Consider the following 14833-nt stretch of genomic DNA (forward strand, 5'->3'; position numbering starts at 1 on the left):
TCTTCACTCAAAAACAAAAGCAGAAAACCAAAATGTCAAGGCGAGTGGAAGATACAACAGGAGATGATTTACATAGCTCCAAGGTTTTACAATCCATAATTGGTTCAGATACCCCTATTATGTGGCTACCCGTGTTCTTCATGTCATGGGGGCTTGTGGGTAAAAACCAGCATGGGGGCAGAAAAAGTCAGCAGTAGGAACCCACTTGTAAGCAGGACTCCAAAGTATTCACTGACACATTCAGTTGAGAAAGAGAGAATGGGAGCAATGATAATAACACAGCTTTGTCATGGAAGAGGACTTTTCTAAATAGAGGTCAGGCTGGTTGCAGTAAGTGAGAAAGGAAGGTCTGGACTGGCTGCACCTTGCTTGCTATTGGCTAGTTGAATGCAGCCTTCCTGTGAGACTCCAGTTCCCTTTCCTGCCTGGATCTCAGTTTCCTACTCCATACAATGAAGAGTTTAAACTAAATGATTCCTCAATTCTTTCTTGGGTTATCCTTCCAAAGCCAGAGCTGCATCTTTCTCAACTCTGAATTTCCACAGTGCCTCACACATACCAGAGTATCAAAAGAAGCTGAGAAATCCTTTGGACTGGAAGCACAAAAAAAAACCTTTCAAAGCATCAAAACCCATGTGCCACCTCTGTGCAGACCTTTGCTGAGCTCCATCTACCCGATCAGTTTTCATACTTACCAACCTTTATCATACCTGGTTTCCTCACCATGAATGCACTCAATCCATCTAACATGAGGTAGAGAGGCTGGTATTACACAAGAGTACCATGGAAATAATTGGAATGAAGTTTATAAGAAAATAGTCTTCCAGCCAAGAGACTGGGAAGCTCTTTTCCTCAGGGAAGGAAAGAGCGCATTACAATCATGGGAGAGGAGACAGGCCTTCACCACTTCTGCCACCCTCACCAGGGGAGGTCAAAGTGTTACAGAGGCTGTGATGATGAGCAAAGGCTGTGGTATTGTACCGCAGGACAAGAAGTAATGAGGCTAAGGAGATGAAAGACAGAGGGAAAGCCAGCCAAGTGGCTTCTTATGAATAGGATATTATACCCGGGAAGAAGAAGGGCAGTATCTGAGAAGACAGAACTCTCATTGACTGCTAAATGCTGACTGAACACTAGCCAGCCATGGGACAGTGTGATGCCTTCTGGTGAGCCTTTGGCGAGACCAGGCTTAGACGTGACTTCCTGCCTTACATGTGACTCTTGAAAGCATCATAGGCCGGAGGGTAAGGGTCCATAAGAACGAGGGGACAGGCAACTGCCTCCAAAGAATAGTTTTAAATACCTGGCAAAATACAAAAATCCCTTGTGCCTTTCCATCATAAAAAGAATCTAGGAGTATAAGATTTGAGGAGAGAATGGAATACAATGTAGATGTCTTCTGCAGAGAGGAAAAAGGAAACAGGGAAATTAAATGATCCAAAGACAATTTTGACATGATTTTTCTGAGAATTTGTGCTGGTTTTGAGAAAATTACTTAGGGTGACAACACCATAGGGGACCCAAAACGCAAAGGGGAAAGGGTAAACCACACACACACACACACATACTTCCCAGTGGCCCAAGAACCCTTTTTAACAACGTGTGTTAGGTACATATTTTCTAGGGCTTCTACTGCATGGCTGAGTTCATGATAGTATTTCTTGAATTCTCTTGTGGATACTTACAAATGTCAGCATTTGTTTAATATATCAAATGTGTTGGTACCCTGATGCCACTATAATTCCAGAATTCTTGAGAACAAACTTTCTTAACATTTCCAAACTGTTTTTGGCAGGAGGCCCTATGGAATGACACAGCAGAATTTTCTATTCATTTTACAGCTCAGAATCTGACGGGGTAGATCTTTGTGTTTTCTCCTTTCACTTTCTTTTAAAATTTCAGCATTCTGTTCCCTAGGCATTGTGAGTGCTTTCGCGCGTTTTCTCCAACTCTTAATTATTAACGGGGCAGAGTCGCATTAGGAAGGCGTTGATAAATTGAAGAAATACTGGATATGAACTTAACTAAGAAATGGAAGAGCAGAATGCTCAGCTTATAGAAAGTGGTACCTGGAGTTCAGGAATATCCAACCATTATTTAAAATCATAATTATTTATCTTCCCAGATTATAGAGCAAATGTCAGCTGAGTTAAAGTGCTCATAAAATTGTTTTCTCTTGTTCCTGATTCCAAACTCTGTTAGTACTTTCTGTCTCTTGTCTCTCTATATCTAACTTTTATTTAAATTACAAAATGCTGGTCTTCCAGGGCCCTAGACCTAGAATTCTGATCAAAACCACAAACAGGAAGTTTGCCTGCTAGTACTTGCCACCCACTTGGCATATCCACAGACTCAGGATTAGTATGAGGAGTAACAAATCCCACAAATTTCAAAGACATACCCAATGTAACCCTAAAAGCACCAAACTAATGAACTACACATACCTGAAATATGTACATGTGTGTCTATAATGTTGAAGGCTCTAGGAAGTTCTCTAGAGAGGAAAGAAGTTTCCAGATTTGTATTTAATGTAGAGTGTAGCTTTAGACCATGATTTTGCTGTAAAATTATGACCTCTTTTCTATACTGGTAGAATATGTTTTATGCCACCATTCTGCTATTTTCCAAAGACTATTATTAAAATACAAGTTATTAGTCCAAATCCCTCATTTTATAGATATTATTCTGAGCTTCAGAAGACTGAATATCTGGCCCAAGTCACCAGATTTTGTTTTAGTCTACTGATCTTTCCACTGCCTATGTCCATGAAAATCTACAAATCAACATAACTTATTTGAAATAAATCTAAAGCACCAAGAAAAATTACATAGTGTCAATCAAGTTATTAAAAATGATAGTGGACACTGAGCCTTCTGTGGGTACAAATAAGATACTGGGAAGTCTATACTCAGGGTTCTAGTGCCCTGTGAACTTGCTACTTAGTAAGAGAACTTAGAATATTAATGAGGAAGAAGGACTCATGGGAAAATGGATACTGACCTTTGTTAGTCTGTGGAAGTACTGACTCAGAATTATGGCTATATTCCCAAGTCTGGGAAGACACCAGTGTGTACCCACTATTCTTATACAGTTCATTATTGCATACTTTTATTTTACTAATAGAAATGCCTTGTACATCAATGAGGATCCCTGTGTCACCTTCTTAGATAATGTAAAAGTGGAAATGTAGCTCCTGGATCTCAAATATTCTGTGCAAATTTTAGGTAAATGCAAGCATGTTTATTCAACATTAGGTCTTTGGTATTTCATAACTATTAATAGTAGTTAAGTTAGTCAAAAAGCTGTCATCATAATAGCATTGTCATCATCCATTATTTTCTGTGTCTAATTAACCATTTTCATTTTCCATATATCAGTAACTTTATGAATGAGATAGAATGAAGGGATAGCAAAAGACAGTTTCATAAGAATTTTTTTCCAAGATTTTTGAGGTCTATACACACAAAATGGGAAATATCCCCTGAATGCAACTAACTGCTCATGAACCGTTATGCAATGTGGGACATATCAATCTTATATTGATTTCAATTGCATCACTAACAGGCTCTAGCTTATCATTACTTCTCATTATTCATCTTGCATTTGCAATATCTGAATATAATACTTGAAATGTTTTTTGAACATTTGATGGCTCATAAATTTTTTGTGTGTGTTTGGTACTTGGGATCATATCCTGTGCCTCATGCATGCTAGGCAGGCCCTCTAGCACTGCGCTATGTCCCCATCCCTAGATGGTTCATAATTTTTTTGACAAAAGATGACTACGTTCTTTGCTCCTAAATTTCAATTTTTTTTTTTTAGATTTTAAGCACTAATTGGAATGGTCAGTTCCTGAGTTAAATTTTTACTTCATGTATTTACTTCCAACCATCTTCAATACATACGTACCATTAGCATCTTCCCATCTATGAAGCATATCATACATTTTGGGACACAAGAATCATTAGGGCTGAAAGAACAAGGTCATATATCCTTTTAGGAAAATACAGTGGCCAGTTTTTTGATGAAAAATACATTATATGGTCAAATTCTTCCTTTTGAATGACTAATCTGGATCAAAGTACCATATATCCTTTGAACCACATTGCTTATCCATTGAGCCTTGTGTTTGGAAAATTTATTTTAGGATACCATCAGATGAAGACTCAGTCTGAGACTTAAACAATAATTTCACCATCATCAGAGTCTACAGTGCCACTGTCTCTTTATATTCACTTCATAATTTAACCTCTTTAAAATATCTCATTGATTTTAATATTTTTGCCACTATGGGGAGAAGATGAAAAATTCTGAAAACAAAGATATCCTATATTCTTCTATATCTCCTTAAAAGATGATGCAATATTTATGGATAACAGTATGATAGTAAGTTGCCTTTTAAAAAAATTAGTCATTTAAAAAAAATTAGTCATTTTTTTCTCACTGGAATTGCTAAGTAAAGACAAAAAATAATTCCTAAAATGGGTGAAAGAAGAAAAAATTTTAAATGTCTCAAGATGTGTAAAACCAAGATCATTAACTTTCCATAATGTATTTTAGGTTTTTAAAAGGGATTAATAGAGCCTCTGATAATAGGAAGAAAATAAATTTTATTCTTATTTTTTAAACTTATTTTTCTTTGTACCTCTGAAGAACTGAGAGAATAAAATCAGTGAACACCAATCCATGCAAATGGTTAGCACTTCTCCAAAAATAAAAATAAAAAAACTAAAGTTGAGCTGCCTGAACATCTGTGATTATATATCAAGGATTGGTGATTTTCATAGATGTTTAGTTTTCCTTGCCTCACATGAATACCACCACATCAATCATTTTATTTTGGGCAATCTATCACCTAGGCTTCAAGAAATTAAAATTGGGGTATCACTAATTTTAGATTCACAATGTCTTCATAATGTGATTATATCTATAACTGAGAAAACAAATTGATATCACTAAATATTACATATACAACATGGAGTATGTGTATAATGTCTATACACATATATGTATATGTGCTATGTTTTTTCTGTAAAATTCTCTGTAAGTCTAAGTTAGCATATTGTTTTCATGCCATCTAATGTTAGCCAATGGTACAGTAGATAATTCATAACTGAATCTATGTACATAATTGAAAGTCAATATCCTTGAGTTTAAAAGGTAACATGGCCAAATCAGAGCCCACTGTCTGCAGTGTTTCCCATGTACAATCAGGGTGGGCTGCATCATATTAGGAAGTTCTGCATTTTAGTCCCTGCTAGATAGCAAACTCTTTCTGTCCGTAGTTAAATAAAGTCTACCTGTAAATATATTATGTATCAAATAAGGATACCTTTCTGGTATTTTCTATTTTATAGATTGGGAAATGAGAAAACAGTGATTATTTGTGCTGCAATGAGAAAACATCAATATTTGTACCTCTTTAATGCTTCCCTCAATGTCTCTTCCTCTATCCAATTGTATAAATAAGGATCAAGGTTGGAAATATGGAAGACCTAGTACACATACACACATACACCAATATAATTTCTCAATGCATTTTTATTTTTTTTAAATTTTATTGCATGTCTTGGCAAACATAGGTGGCTTATAGATTTGCCTATGGCTCACCAAAAGCTCAGAACACAAAAATACCAAAAGACAAGCAACTGAAGCTTAAAAAACAGTATCATGTCTATAAGAAACAAACTTTTGAAAACATTAATAAAGCATATAAAACTTTTGACATGTGCTTAGTTTTTGTATAATTATAAAAAATAATAAAAAAATCCCAATCTCTTTAACAGTCAACATCCCACATACTGTATTTTAGGGGAATATAAGAAACAAAAGTTAAATGAATTTAAGGAAAAGAATTCTACTCTCTGTTCCTCTTTATAACTTTTTCCCAGCAAAGACCATTCTGTTATTCAGCTAGCTGCACTGAGTTGAGGTCACAGAAGGCCACTGAACCTCCACTCCCAGCTGTATGTATGCCTTGCCTTTTTCCCCATCCTGGCTACTCATACACCCAAGGAATCAAAGTTGACACCTGTGTATGAGGCCAGTAATTGTGCCAAGGTATGGGTACACCAAACCCATGAGATACAGTACAGGCATTTCTGAGTCCCTAGTGCCACTTGAATAGCTCAGAAGTCCTAGGTTCATTAAAAACTCAGGACAGTAGAGGAAGTCATTTATCTTCCTAATACCCCTAAGGCGCAGCTTCAGTTTTCCCCTAATGAATTTTCAAAGTTGCAGCTTGTTCCAGAAATTAATAGTGCTTACAATCATTTAAGCACAAAATGTTGAAATCAAGGACTCTCTTTCTTTAACATGCAAAATAAAAAAAAAATAAAAAACAATAACTTTCCCTTCCCCCCATCTTACAATTATGGTGTTATTATTTGAGAACTGCCTTCTTACTGAATAGTATTTCCTTTAAAATGTAAAAAAAAAAAAAAAAAAAAAAAAAAAAAAAAATAAAAAAACGCTTTTAACTGTGGTTCTAGAAAACCCACTATCCCAAGAAGAAAATACAAAGTATGCAGTTTCACATACAAGTCTTATATACACTTCTCAGATGAAATTCATACATTTTAGAGCTCTATTAGCCCTTTTGCACTTTAAAATAAAAATGGAAGCTTCTGTGCAATGATAACCCTCTACCAGAATGCATGGGAAGATTTTAGAGCTCATTAGCATATATACAAAATATTTGTTTTATATTTTGAAAAAAATATATATATATTTGTTACAAAGTATGTTTCCAAAACATCTGGGGGAATACTGTCATTTACATGTTTCCCCAAAATTCTAAAACAAGTCTTTGTTGAAGCAACAGCTTCCATGAAAGGGTCACCCCTTGATCTTTGAAACATGTGTAAGTATGTGCACAGTCCCCAAGGGACTGAAGGGAAACTGGGTCCTCATGGTTACTTTCTAACAAACTCTTGTTGATAAAAAAAGAAAAGTAACACAGTGATGCAACCAATGCCATAGAAAAACTGATTTCACAATTCTGTATTATACAAATCACCATTCCTATTTTAAAAGTTGAAAAGAGAAAGATAAACATACCTGCATGTGCAGTTTTATAGAATAGTAAGGTCTTTAAAAGAAACATTTAACAAATATTATTTATGTTTCAAAAGACCATGAAGGAATTTCAATTTATTGCTTAATGATATATCTATTTATTAGAGACTCAATATTTCTGAATCATTCCTGTTATCCTGGATATTACTAATAGTGATTACAACCATGCTGTAAGAACTAGATAATTGCATTCATCCCAACTGAGTCAATCTGAATTGTAAAAAAGAGTAGCAAATGTGTACTGAGTTACTCAATTCAGAAGTAAAATTTAGTTTTAAGACTTCTGTGATGGCAGCTAACATTTCCCCAATAAAAAGTAGGGTATCTGGCAAGAAATCTGAGGAGGTTACTGATATATCCAGCTTTAACCTGGCTTCCACAAATCTTTAAAAAAATTTAGCTGTACCTACATTCCTTGTTCCCAAACAAAAGCAAAGGAGGAGATGGACTTTCCTGTAGTGCCTCACAAAGTGAATATAACCATCCCAAAGTGAACAACAGCCTTATACGGGATGCCACCAACAAAAAATAGGCCAACACAGAGAACCATGTACATATGTAGTCTTACCACATTAATAAGTAATGATAAAGATGACTGACTCTATCCAAAGTTTTGATATGGCATGTGTTGAGCATCCAAAGAAGTGGAAGGACCTACACACCATTGTCACTCACACACACAATCAAGCTCTAGATACCTATCACCATACGTGATACCCCTGAGAAAAGGGGCAAAGGTAAGCCATCCAAAACAAGTAAATTTTTAAAAGGTTGATAAGTGCAACTCAATATCCATTCCTTTAAGTTATATCTTAAACAATATTCAATGCCCCCACCCAAAAATATATATTGTATATTTATATATTTATATATATTTATATATGTATATATGTATATAGTCTTAGACTATAAGAGTGAAAATGCTTTATAAAAGTCAATGAGAGATCTCTGCAGCTTAAGGAGACACCCACTGCTTTTTGCTCACTTCTACCCAGCCCTGACAACTCAGTCCTGCAAGCAAGAGATTTGAAGGCTTAAAGCCAGAAGAAGAATCAGATGCCAGGTCAGATGTTAGCTAAGAGGTAGCCTCTTACTTAAGAAGTGAGACAGAGAAGAAGAAGGGGTGGAGCTAGGGAGAATGCTTGGAAGATCACGCGAGTGCCTTGGAGGGGTGGAGGTGGCGGGAGGAGCCCAGGAGAAGCCCACAAAACGGGGCTTACTCCCCCTCCTCCTTGATGCGCTGCTGCTTATTGCGACGAGCATCCATATCAAAGTTGAAGTCATTCCACTCATCGCGGGGTGGGAAGGAGATGGTCTGGCGGAGGGTAAAGCGCACGGCATCAATCACACGCTCGCCACGGGTCTCACTGGAGCCCACGCTGACCGTAGAGGCACCACTTGGGGTCCGCAGAAGATGGGGAGGGGAGGAGAAGTCATGGAGCTGCCGGTGGTCCAGAATGCCCTTCCAGATGGCATGTCGGAATTGCTCAGGGATTTTTAGACTTGCCAGATCCTGTGCCATACGGGAGTCCAGAAAAATGAGAACAGAGAAAAACTGACATTTATTCCATACCATTTTACCATTTTTATCTAATTGAACAGAATTTACTGATCTGTAACCTAGAAAATAAAATATCTTGCATTTGGTTTCAACACTGTATGTAGCTAAGGCACAGCCTTGAGGTACCACCTTAGCTTATGGTTAACGATTCATTTATTCTCTGCTAGCCCTAGTTTCTTCATTAGTAAATAGAGGAGAGAGCAGTAGGATGAGGGCAAAAATTTTAAACAGAAATATCAGGTACCTTCTCGCTTCCAAGTCTATTTGGCTCTAGCAATTAGGAGAAATATGTTAATGGGATGTCACTACCACTGGGGAGTAGATGAGAAGAAAAGATTACTAACAGAGATTGAGCACTTTCCATGTGCCAGGCACTGAAGTAATTATTTTATATGCATGATCTCATTTAATCCTCTGTTTCGAGCTGAATAGTCTTACACCTTTTTTATAGGCAGAAAATCTAAAGATCAGAGAGGATGACAAGTCTAACATTATACAGCTAGGCAAATAAATTGTGGACTCAGGATAGCTTCTGAATCTAAAATTGACCTATTGGCCAAAGGGGCTCTTGATATTTGCATAAAACCAGGGAATCAAAATAAAGCACTATTGTGTCCATGTTCTACAGATGTGGGTAGAAGTCATTTCAAATAGGGTCTTAGGTTAAATGTGGTTGCATCTCTTTCATTTGTCTGCATTACTCTGTTTCACTGATAGTTCCCATTTTTTATGGAGAAGCATGGTAGGTAGAAAGCATGCTGTTCTTGGAATCTGCAGACCATGGCATAGGTTTTTATTCTGCTACAGCAGCCCTGGTTTCAGTTTTTTCATTGGTAAAACAGGATATGATTAATTGCTCTTTTAAGGTCCACATACATTGTGGACTCAGGCAAGTATTCCTTTGAAAGTATTATATAAATTACTAAAGACTCTATAAAATGTTAACCATTTAAGTTATTATTGTATTATTAACTCAACTTTGTACCTCCTAGAAGATACTAATGAAGACCAATATTTTAATCTCGTTCCTCTTTCAGCAAAAGATGCTAAATAACTTGACTGATGTGAAGAGAAAAGCTGAAAAAGAGGTGATTATTCCAGAAATGAGCAGGAAGAAGCTGAGGCGAGGATGAGAAAATTCTATAGGTTTCCAACATTTGCCAATTCAGAAATTTGCAACATAGTGTTATATCTTCCCATGGTGTGAATTTCCAGGCCATTAGAAGTACTCAAACTTCCTACTGTAGCAGAGGAACAGTGTAATAAAAGGAATCCAAAAATAGATAAGCAAGTATGCTCTTAATGCTTCTTGTACTTTTTATACTTTTTAGACTCTCAATAAGTCCAATGCTTTTTGTAAACTAGACTCCATTAACTAGTCAAAACACCAGCAGAGATGGCCTTAGAGAGCATCTGCAGATCCAGTGGAGCCTCCTGCCATACTCTCAGTGGGAGCAGATAAGCAAGTGGTAAGCATGACTTTAAAAATATAGGAAAGAGCAGATTCCCTGTTTCCTCAGGGAGGGTTCTACTACAGAAGACTCTCAAATAGGACAGCTCTGTTGAGTGGATGGAGGTGATTATAAAGCGATGTGAATCCTGTTGGAATGTACTCTTTAAGTTCTCCCTACAATTTTCACTTATATTCTTTTGGGTAGCATCGGGGCGATGTATGGGATGGCTAGGGGTGGAGAAAAGGCAGCACAGTAGGTACTTGTCACCATGGGGCTGGGACTCTGATGCTATAGGGACATCTCTAGCATCGGTGCTCAAGGAGGGGGGTAAAGAGAGGTCCCAACTGTAGAAGCAGCGGCAGAGGCAGAGACTATCTTCTCCCAACAGTGCAAAGTGCCCTCTGGAAGCTAGAGAGAGTCCAGAGAACCCCAAAGAGAGCAGCAGCATGAAGAACAGCCTGGAAGAAAAATCAGATTGTTGGGCCCAGAATACCAGCTCCTGAGTGAGCAGTAATTCAGGAAATGAGGTAGGAAGCAAGTGAAAGTTCCCTCACATCCAGATTCTTTCGAAAGACAAATCAAAGTAGGGCAAGATTTTGAACTCAATTTGTTTAGCTGAGACCCAGAGAAGCAAAATGATAATCCTAAGTTTTCACTGCTACTAGAAAGCATGGCTAGAACTAACCCATAACCAGGGATCATTCTCTATGATCAATTAGGGATGGCTGGGCCTATTCAGATGAATTGATGAATGAAGTAACCTAGTTTGAACTGAGAGGAATGGCTGAATCTTCCTTAAGTCCTACTTTAAGGTGAGGGAGAGAAGGCCAGTTAATTGAGTTAGAGACTGGGCTTACGCTCCTGGCTCTGTTCCTGGTTCAGTCATTACTCACTGTTCCGTCCTATCTCCACTTCATGCTTTTAAGTGAGAATAACATGGCCTACTTTCTGCTATCCTCCCTGGGGACTTATATAGATTAATGAGAACATTTGAAAAGTTCTCTGAATTCTTCAGATTATAAATTTCTTCCTTTTTTTCCCCTTGTTTCTTAATTTTTTTTTTTTTTTTTTTTTTTTTTTTTTTTGGTTTAAAGTCAATCTTGCTATGTTGCCCAGGAAAGTCTTAAACTCCTGAGCTAAAGTGATCCTCCTGCCAAAGCCTCCCAAGTGCTGGGATTTATAGGTATGTACCATGACACCTGGCTTGAGATGGTCTCTTGATGGTGGGAATGATCTTTTTCCTATTTTGCATATAGTATGGGCACAGTAGCCAACTGTTGATGGATCAGACAAGCTGAGGAAGATTGATTGCTGAGTTTTACTATGTCTAGGTGGAGGCCTGGGAATCTTCCTACTGTGGTTATGTGTTCTTTCAGAATTGAGGATTAGGGCCATGACAAAAACAAAATTTAAAACTACCAAGGATTGAACTACAAGTCATATGTCACCAGAGGGAGAAAATGAAGAATTAAAACTCAAGAGAAAAGTCTAACAGTTACTTACATCCATGGAGTAATGCTCAATCTGATAGATGGTGGTCAGCCCCTGGGTCGTGAAATAGTCCAGACATGATGAACAGCCCAACCTCGCTAAGAAACTGCAGAGGGAGGAGGGAAGAGGAAGGAGGAAACAGAAAAAGAAAGTTCACCCCAACTGCATTGGCAAGATAAAGGAAAACCCAACATTTTGTCCTTGGATGCCCTACATAAGAGACTAGGGGCAGATAAAATATATGTGGGTCTTAGATTTGAGGTTTAGGAATTTTAACTTGAAATTTAGGTCTACAGAAAATAAAACCAACTATGTGGATTGCACAGATCGAGATTTTCAAATGGTGATCTGTGGTATTCTAGGGTTCTGAATGCCTTAGGAGCCATTGCAGGGGGTGAAATGAAGGAGTCTAGTGGTCAGGTTCCTAGCCCTCTTGCCTCCTGGCTCTTCACTTCAAAATGAGTATCTGTACATTGTCTTGTACTTGGAATTTCTGAGAATGGTTCATATGGTTAAAAAATTGTAGGCCACTATTTTAGAAAGTCATTAACACTTTTGGATATTCTTCCTCCACAGAAACACCAATCCTTCCCTTTGTGATGCTAAGAGTGATGTTGCCGACGTCATCACAGAACCAATGCCTGGGTGAGATCAGTCCTGCATTTTGCCATCTCTGTGATTGACACTGCATGGAGACTAACACATATCATTCTAGCAGCCACAAGGAAGAACCATTCTGCACAAGAAGCAGAGGCAGGAGACATGTACCGGCAGGAAATTTGGGAACTGACTCTTGCCACTGTGGGAAAACAGATCTTTCAGGCTTCATGCATTTCTATTTTCTGCAATTTGCACTCCCCTCGCCTGAAGGGAACCCGTGTTCTGTATGCAGAGCGGTAGAGCTGATCCACTTCTTGACTCTCTCATTTTCGTTAACATTTAATTATCTTACGGACATTCAACTCCAAAATAATGGTTTCATGGTGGCTGAGAGCTATGAGGCCTAGAGAGCAGGAAAGGGAGCAAGATAGCAAGTACTGCCCTTTTGGAAAACCCAGCCCTGAGCACCAATTTGGGGTCCACTGACAATGTACAAACAGGAGGGGGGAGAAGGGAGTAAGTGAAGATGAGGGAACAGGAATGAACCTGTACGCACAGAAACACACATTCACTTCCTCCCAGGCTGACTAAAGTAGCTCTCTTTGACTAAACTATGTTGATCGCTCCACAGATCAGAGAATAGTGGCTGACCTCAGCCACAGGGCTGCTTTCTTGCTTTTCAAATGTATTATCAACTTTGACAGTGTCCACCCTCCATCACCCAGATATGCTGAGGACAGGTCCCCAGGAGCACATGCTGTGGACTCACCTGACAATGCTGCAATCTGTGGGATACGGAGGTGGGGGGGTGCAGTGGGAGGTGGATGGCATGGACAGTGGGGGAGGGAGGGCCTGGGTGGGGCTGAGTCCATTCATGTCTCCAGCCATTGGCATGTGGGTGCCCATCATGGGAACTGAACAGAAGCAGGAGGAACAGAGAGGGTTACTGCTGTTATCATATACCAGCACCCCAGTGGTCCATCTTGCCTGGTTTTATGTTACCAAGGGCCAAAACTACCAGCCTTGTCTTTCTTTCTTACCTCTCCCTATACTTGTTCAAATACCCTATATCTAGTCAAACAGATTAGTCACCAGACTCCAAACTAACCACACACTTCTTCATTTTTGTTCTCCTAGGACAATCTCTTCCCATTCCTTTCTCTACTTAAATTCTCTGCCCAATGGCTAATTTCTCCAAATGTGGACAGATTCCTCCTTGTATGGGTCTTTATGGGTTATATTTCTGTTTCCCTCAATAGACTAATCTCAAGCAGAGAAATCAGGTCTTAGATATGCTTGCCTAGATCTCCACAGACCTTAGCACAGTGCCTGGCACAGTAAGATGCTCAATAAACTTAGGTTAAGTTAACAAATGAACAAATATGTGAGTAAGAGAGAGACCTTTGGAATATTCATTTGTGAATAGAAGGACATATTGAAATATTTGTAGGAAACCATATTCCTAATAAGGAAGGGAAGTAATTAAAGATTCTGTTTTCTAATGGTCTGTCAGCATTCTACACAAGAATACCACCAATATTTGCTGGCATTTTACTTAGCCATGAACTAAAGACATTCACTACTAGGGAATATTTAATATTTGTGAAACACAAAACAATAATATTTGTGAAACAAATATTACTTTCAGACCCCAAAAGAGCAAAATAATATATTTATAAAAAGATGAATGTAATTTGTTTCTACTTCAGTAAATGGAAGTGTACCCAAAGGGAAATGTCACTAACTAGCTAACTATAGCATATAGCCCTATTTCATTGCAGTCTGTTTCCCCTGTGACTTTCCTAAATACATCAAAGGATAACTGTGAACTATAAATAAGAAAAGGCAGGCAAACTGAAAGTTGTACTAATGTGAATCATCATTCCCAAACCCACTGTTTTATCTTTCCAAGATATAAGTTGGGACTGTCATAAGATGTAAAATAAATTAGGAAATGAATGTTTCCTATTCTTTTTGTTGTCACAGTAGCAGGTCAGGTTTTGACTCAGGATGTAGTTATCACTAGTGGGCAAGCAGTCTGGCTCTAAAGTCTGTGTTGCTGTTCTAGGCAATCACTCCACACACACCTCTCTCACTAAATATAAACACGGGCCACAATACCACATCTGGTCACAATCCAAGCCTCAGCTTTTTCAAAGGACAGTATAGGATACTTTTGCAGTGTTTGGTCTTCAGCATCCCTGAAGATATTCTCCATCCTTCTGTATTTTTACTATCATTTTTTCTTTCAAGTTTGTGTATCCATTTTACTATATTTAGTTCTAGTGGACAAGATAATTATACTTATAGCAAAGCCATATGCCAATCATTATCCAATTAGAGCCAAATTTTTTCATTGCCTTTTATATTTATACTCAGTTAATATGTGAATTTATGTGTGAATAAGGAAAAGTCAGCTCCTTCTGCAGATCAACTTCCTACTGACTGTGTTTGAGATGGAGATGAGTCGAGAAGGCTGATAATCAGAATACAGACTTATAACACATTGAATGTGCAGAATGATATTTTTGTGGATGCAAAGTTGAGTATTAGTGCAGAGAAGTGACTTGTCCATAATTTTGTAATAGACTCTAGACCAGAATCCATTTCTTTATATTTTAAGTCTACCACACCATGCCACTTCCCACAT

The 14833-nt window shown here is 38.1% G+C and overlaps 1 protein-coding gene across 2 annotated transcripts in view; it reads right to left on the reverse strand.

Annotated features, from left to right (window-relative positions):
- Window positions 1–5523: 5523 nt before the first annotated feature.
- The window catches only part of TP63 (tumor protein p63), a 264007-nt gene continuing 254697 nt past the window's right edge, over window positions 5524–14833 (reverse strand). For both annotated transcript variants that reach the window (XM_079156028.1, XM_079156029.1), the window contains 3 exons: window positions 12953–13097; window positions 11596–11689; window positions 5524–8590 (listed from right to left, as the gene is read on the reverse strand). In XM_079156028.1, the coding sequence (XP_079012154.1) occupies window positions 8294–8590; window positions 11596–11689; window positions 12953–13097 (536 nt within the window). In that variant the 3' untranslated portion in view covers window positions 5524–8293. The remainder of the gene's footprint in view (window positions 8591–11595; window positions 11690–12952; window positions 13098–14833) is intronic.

This window comes from Sciurus vulgaris, assembly GCF_902686455.1.
Source record: "Sciurus vulgaris genome assembly, chromosome: 10".
Taxonomy (NCBI): Eukaryota; Metazoa; Chordata; class Mammalia; order Rodentia; family Sciuridae; genus Sciurus; species Sciurus vulgaris.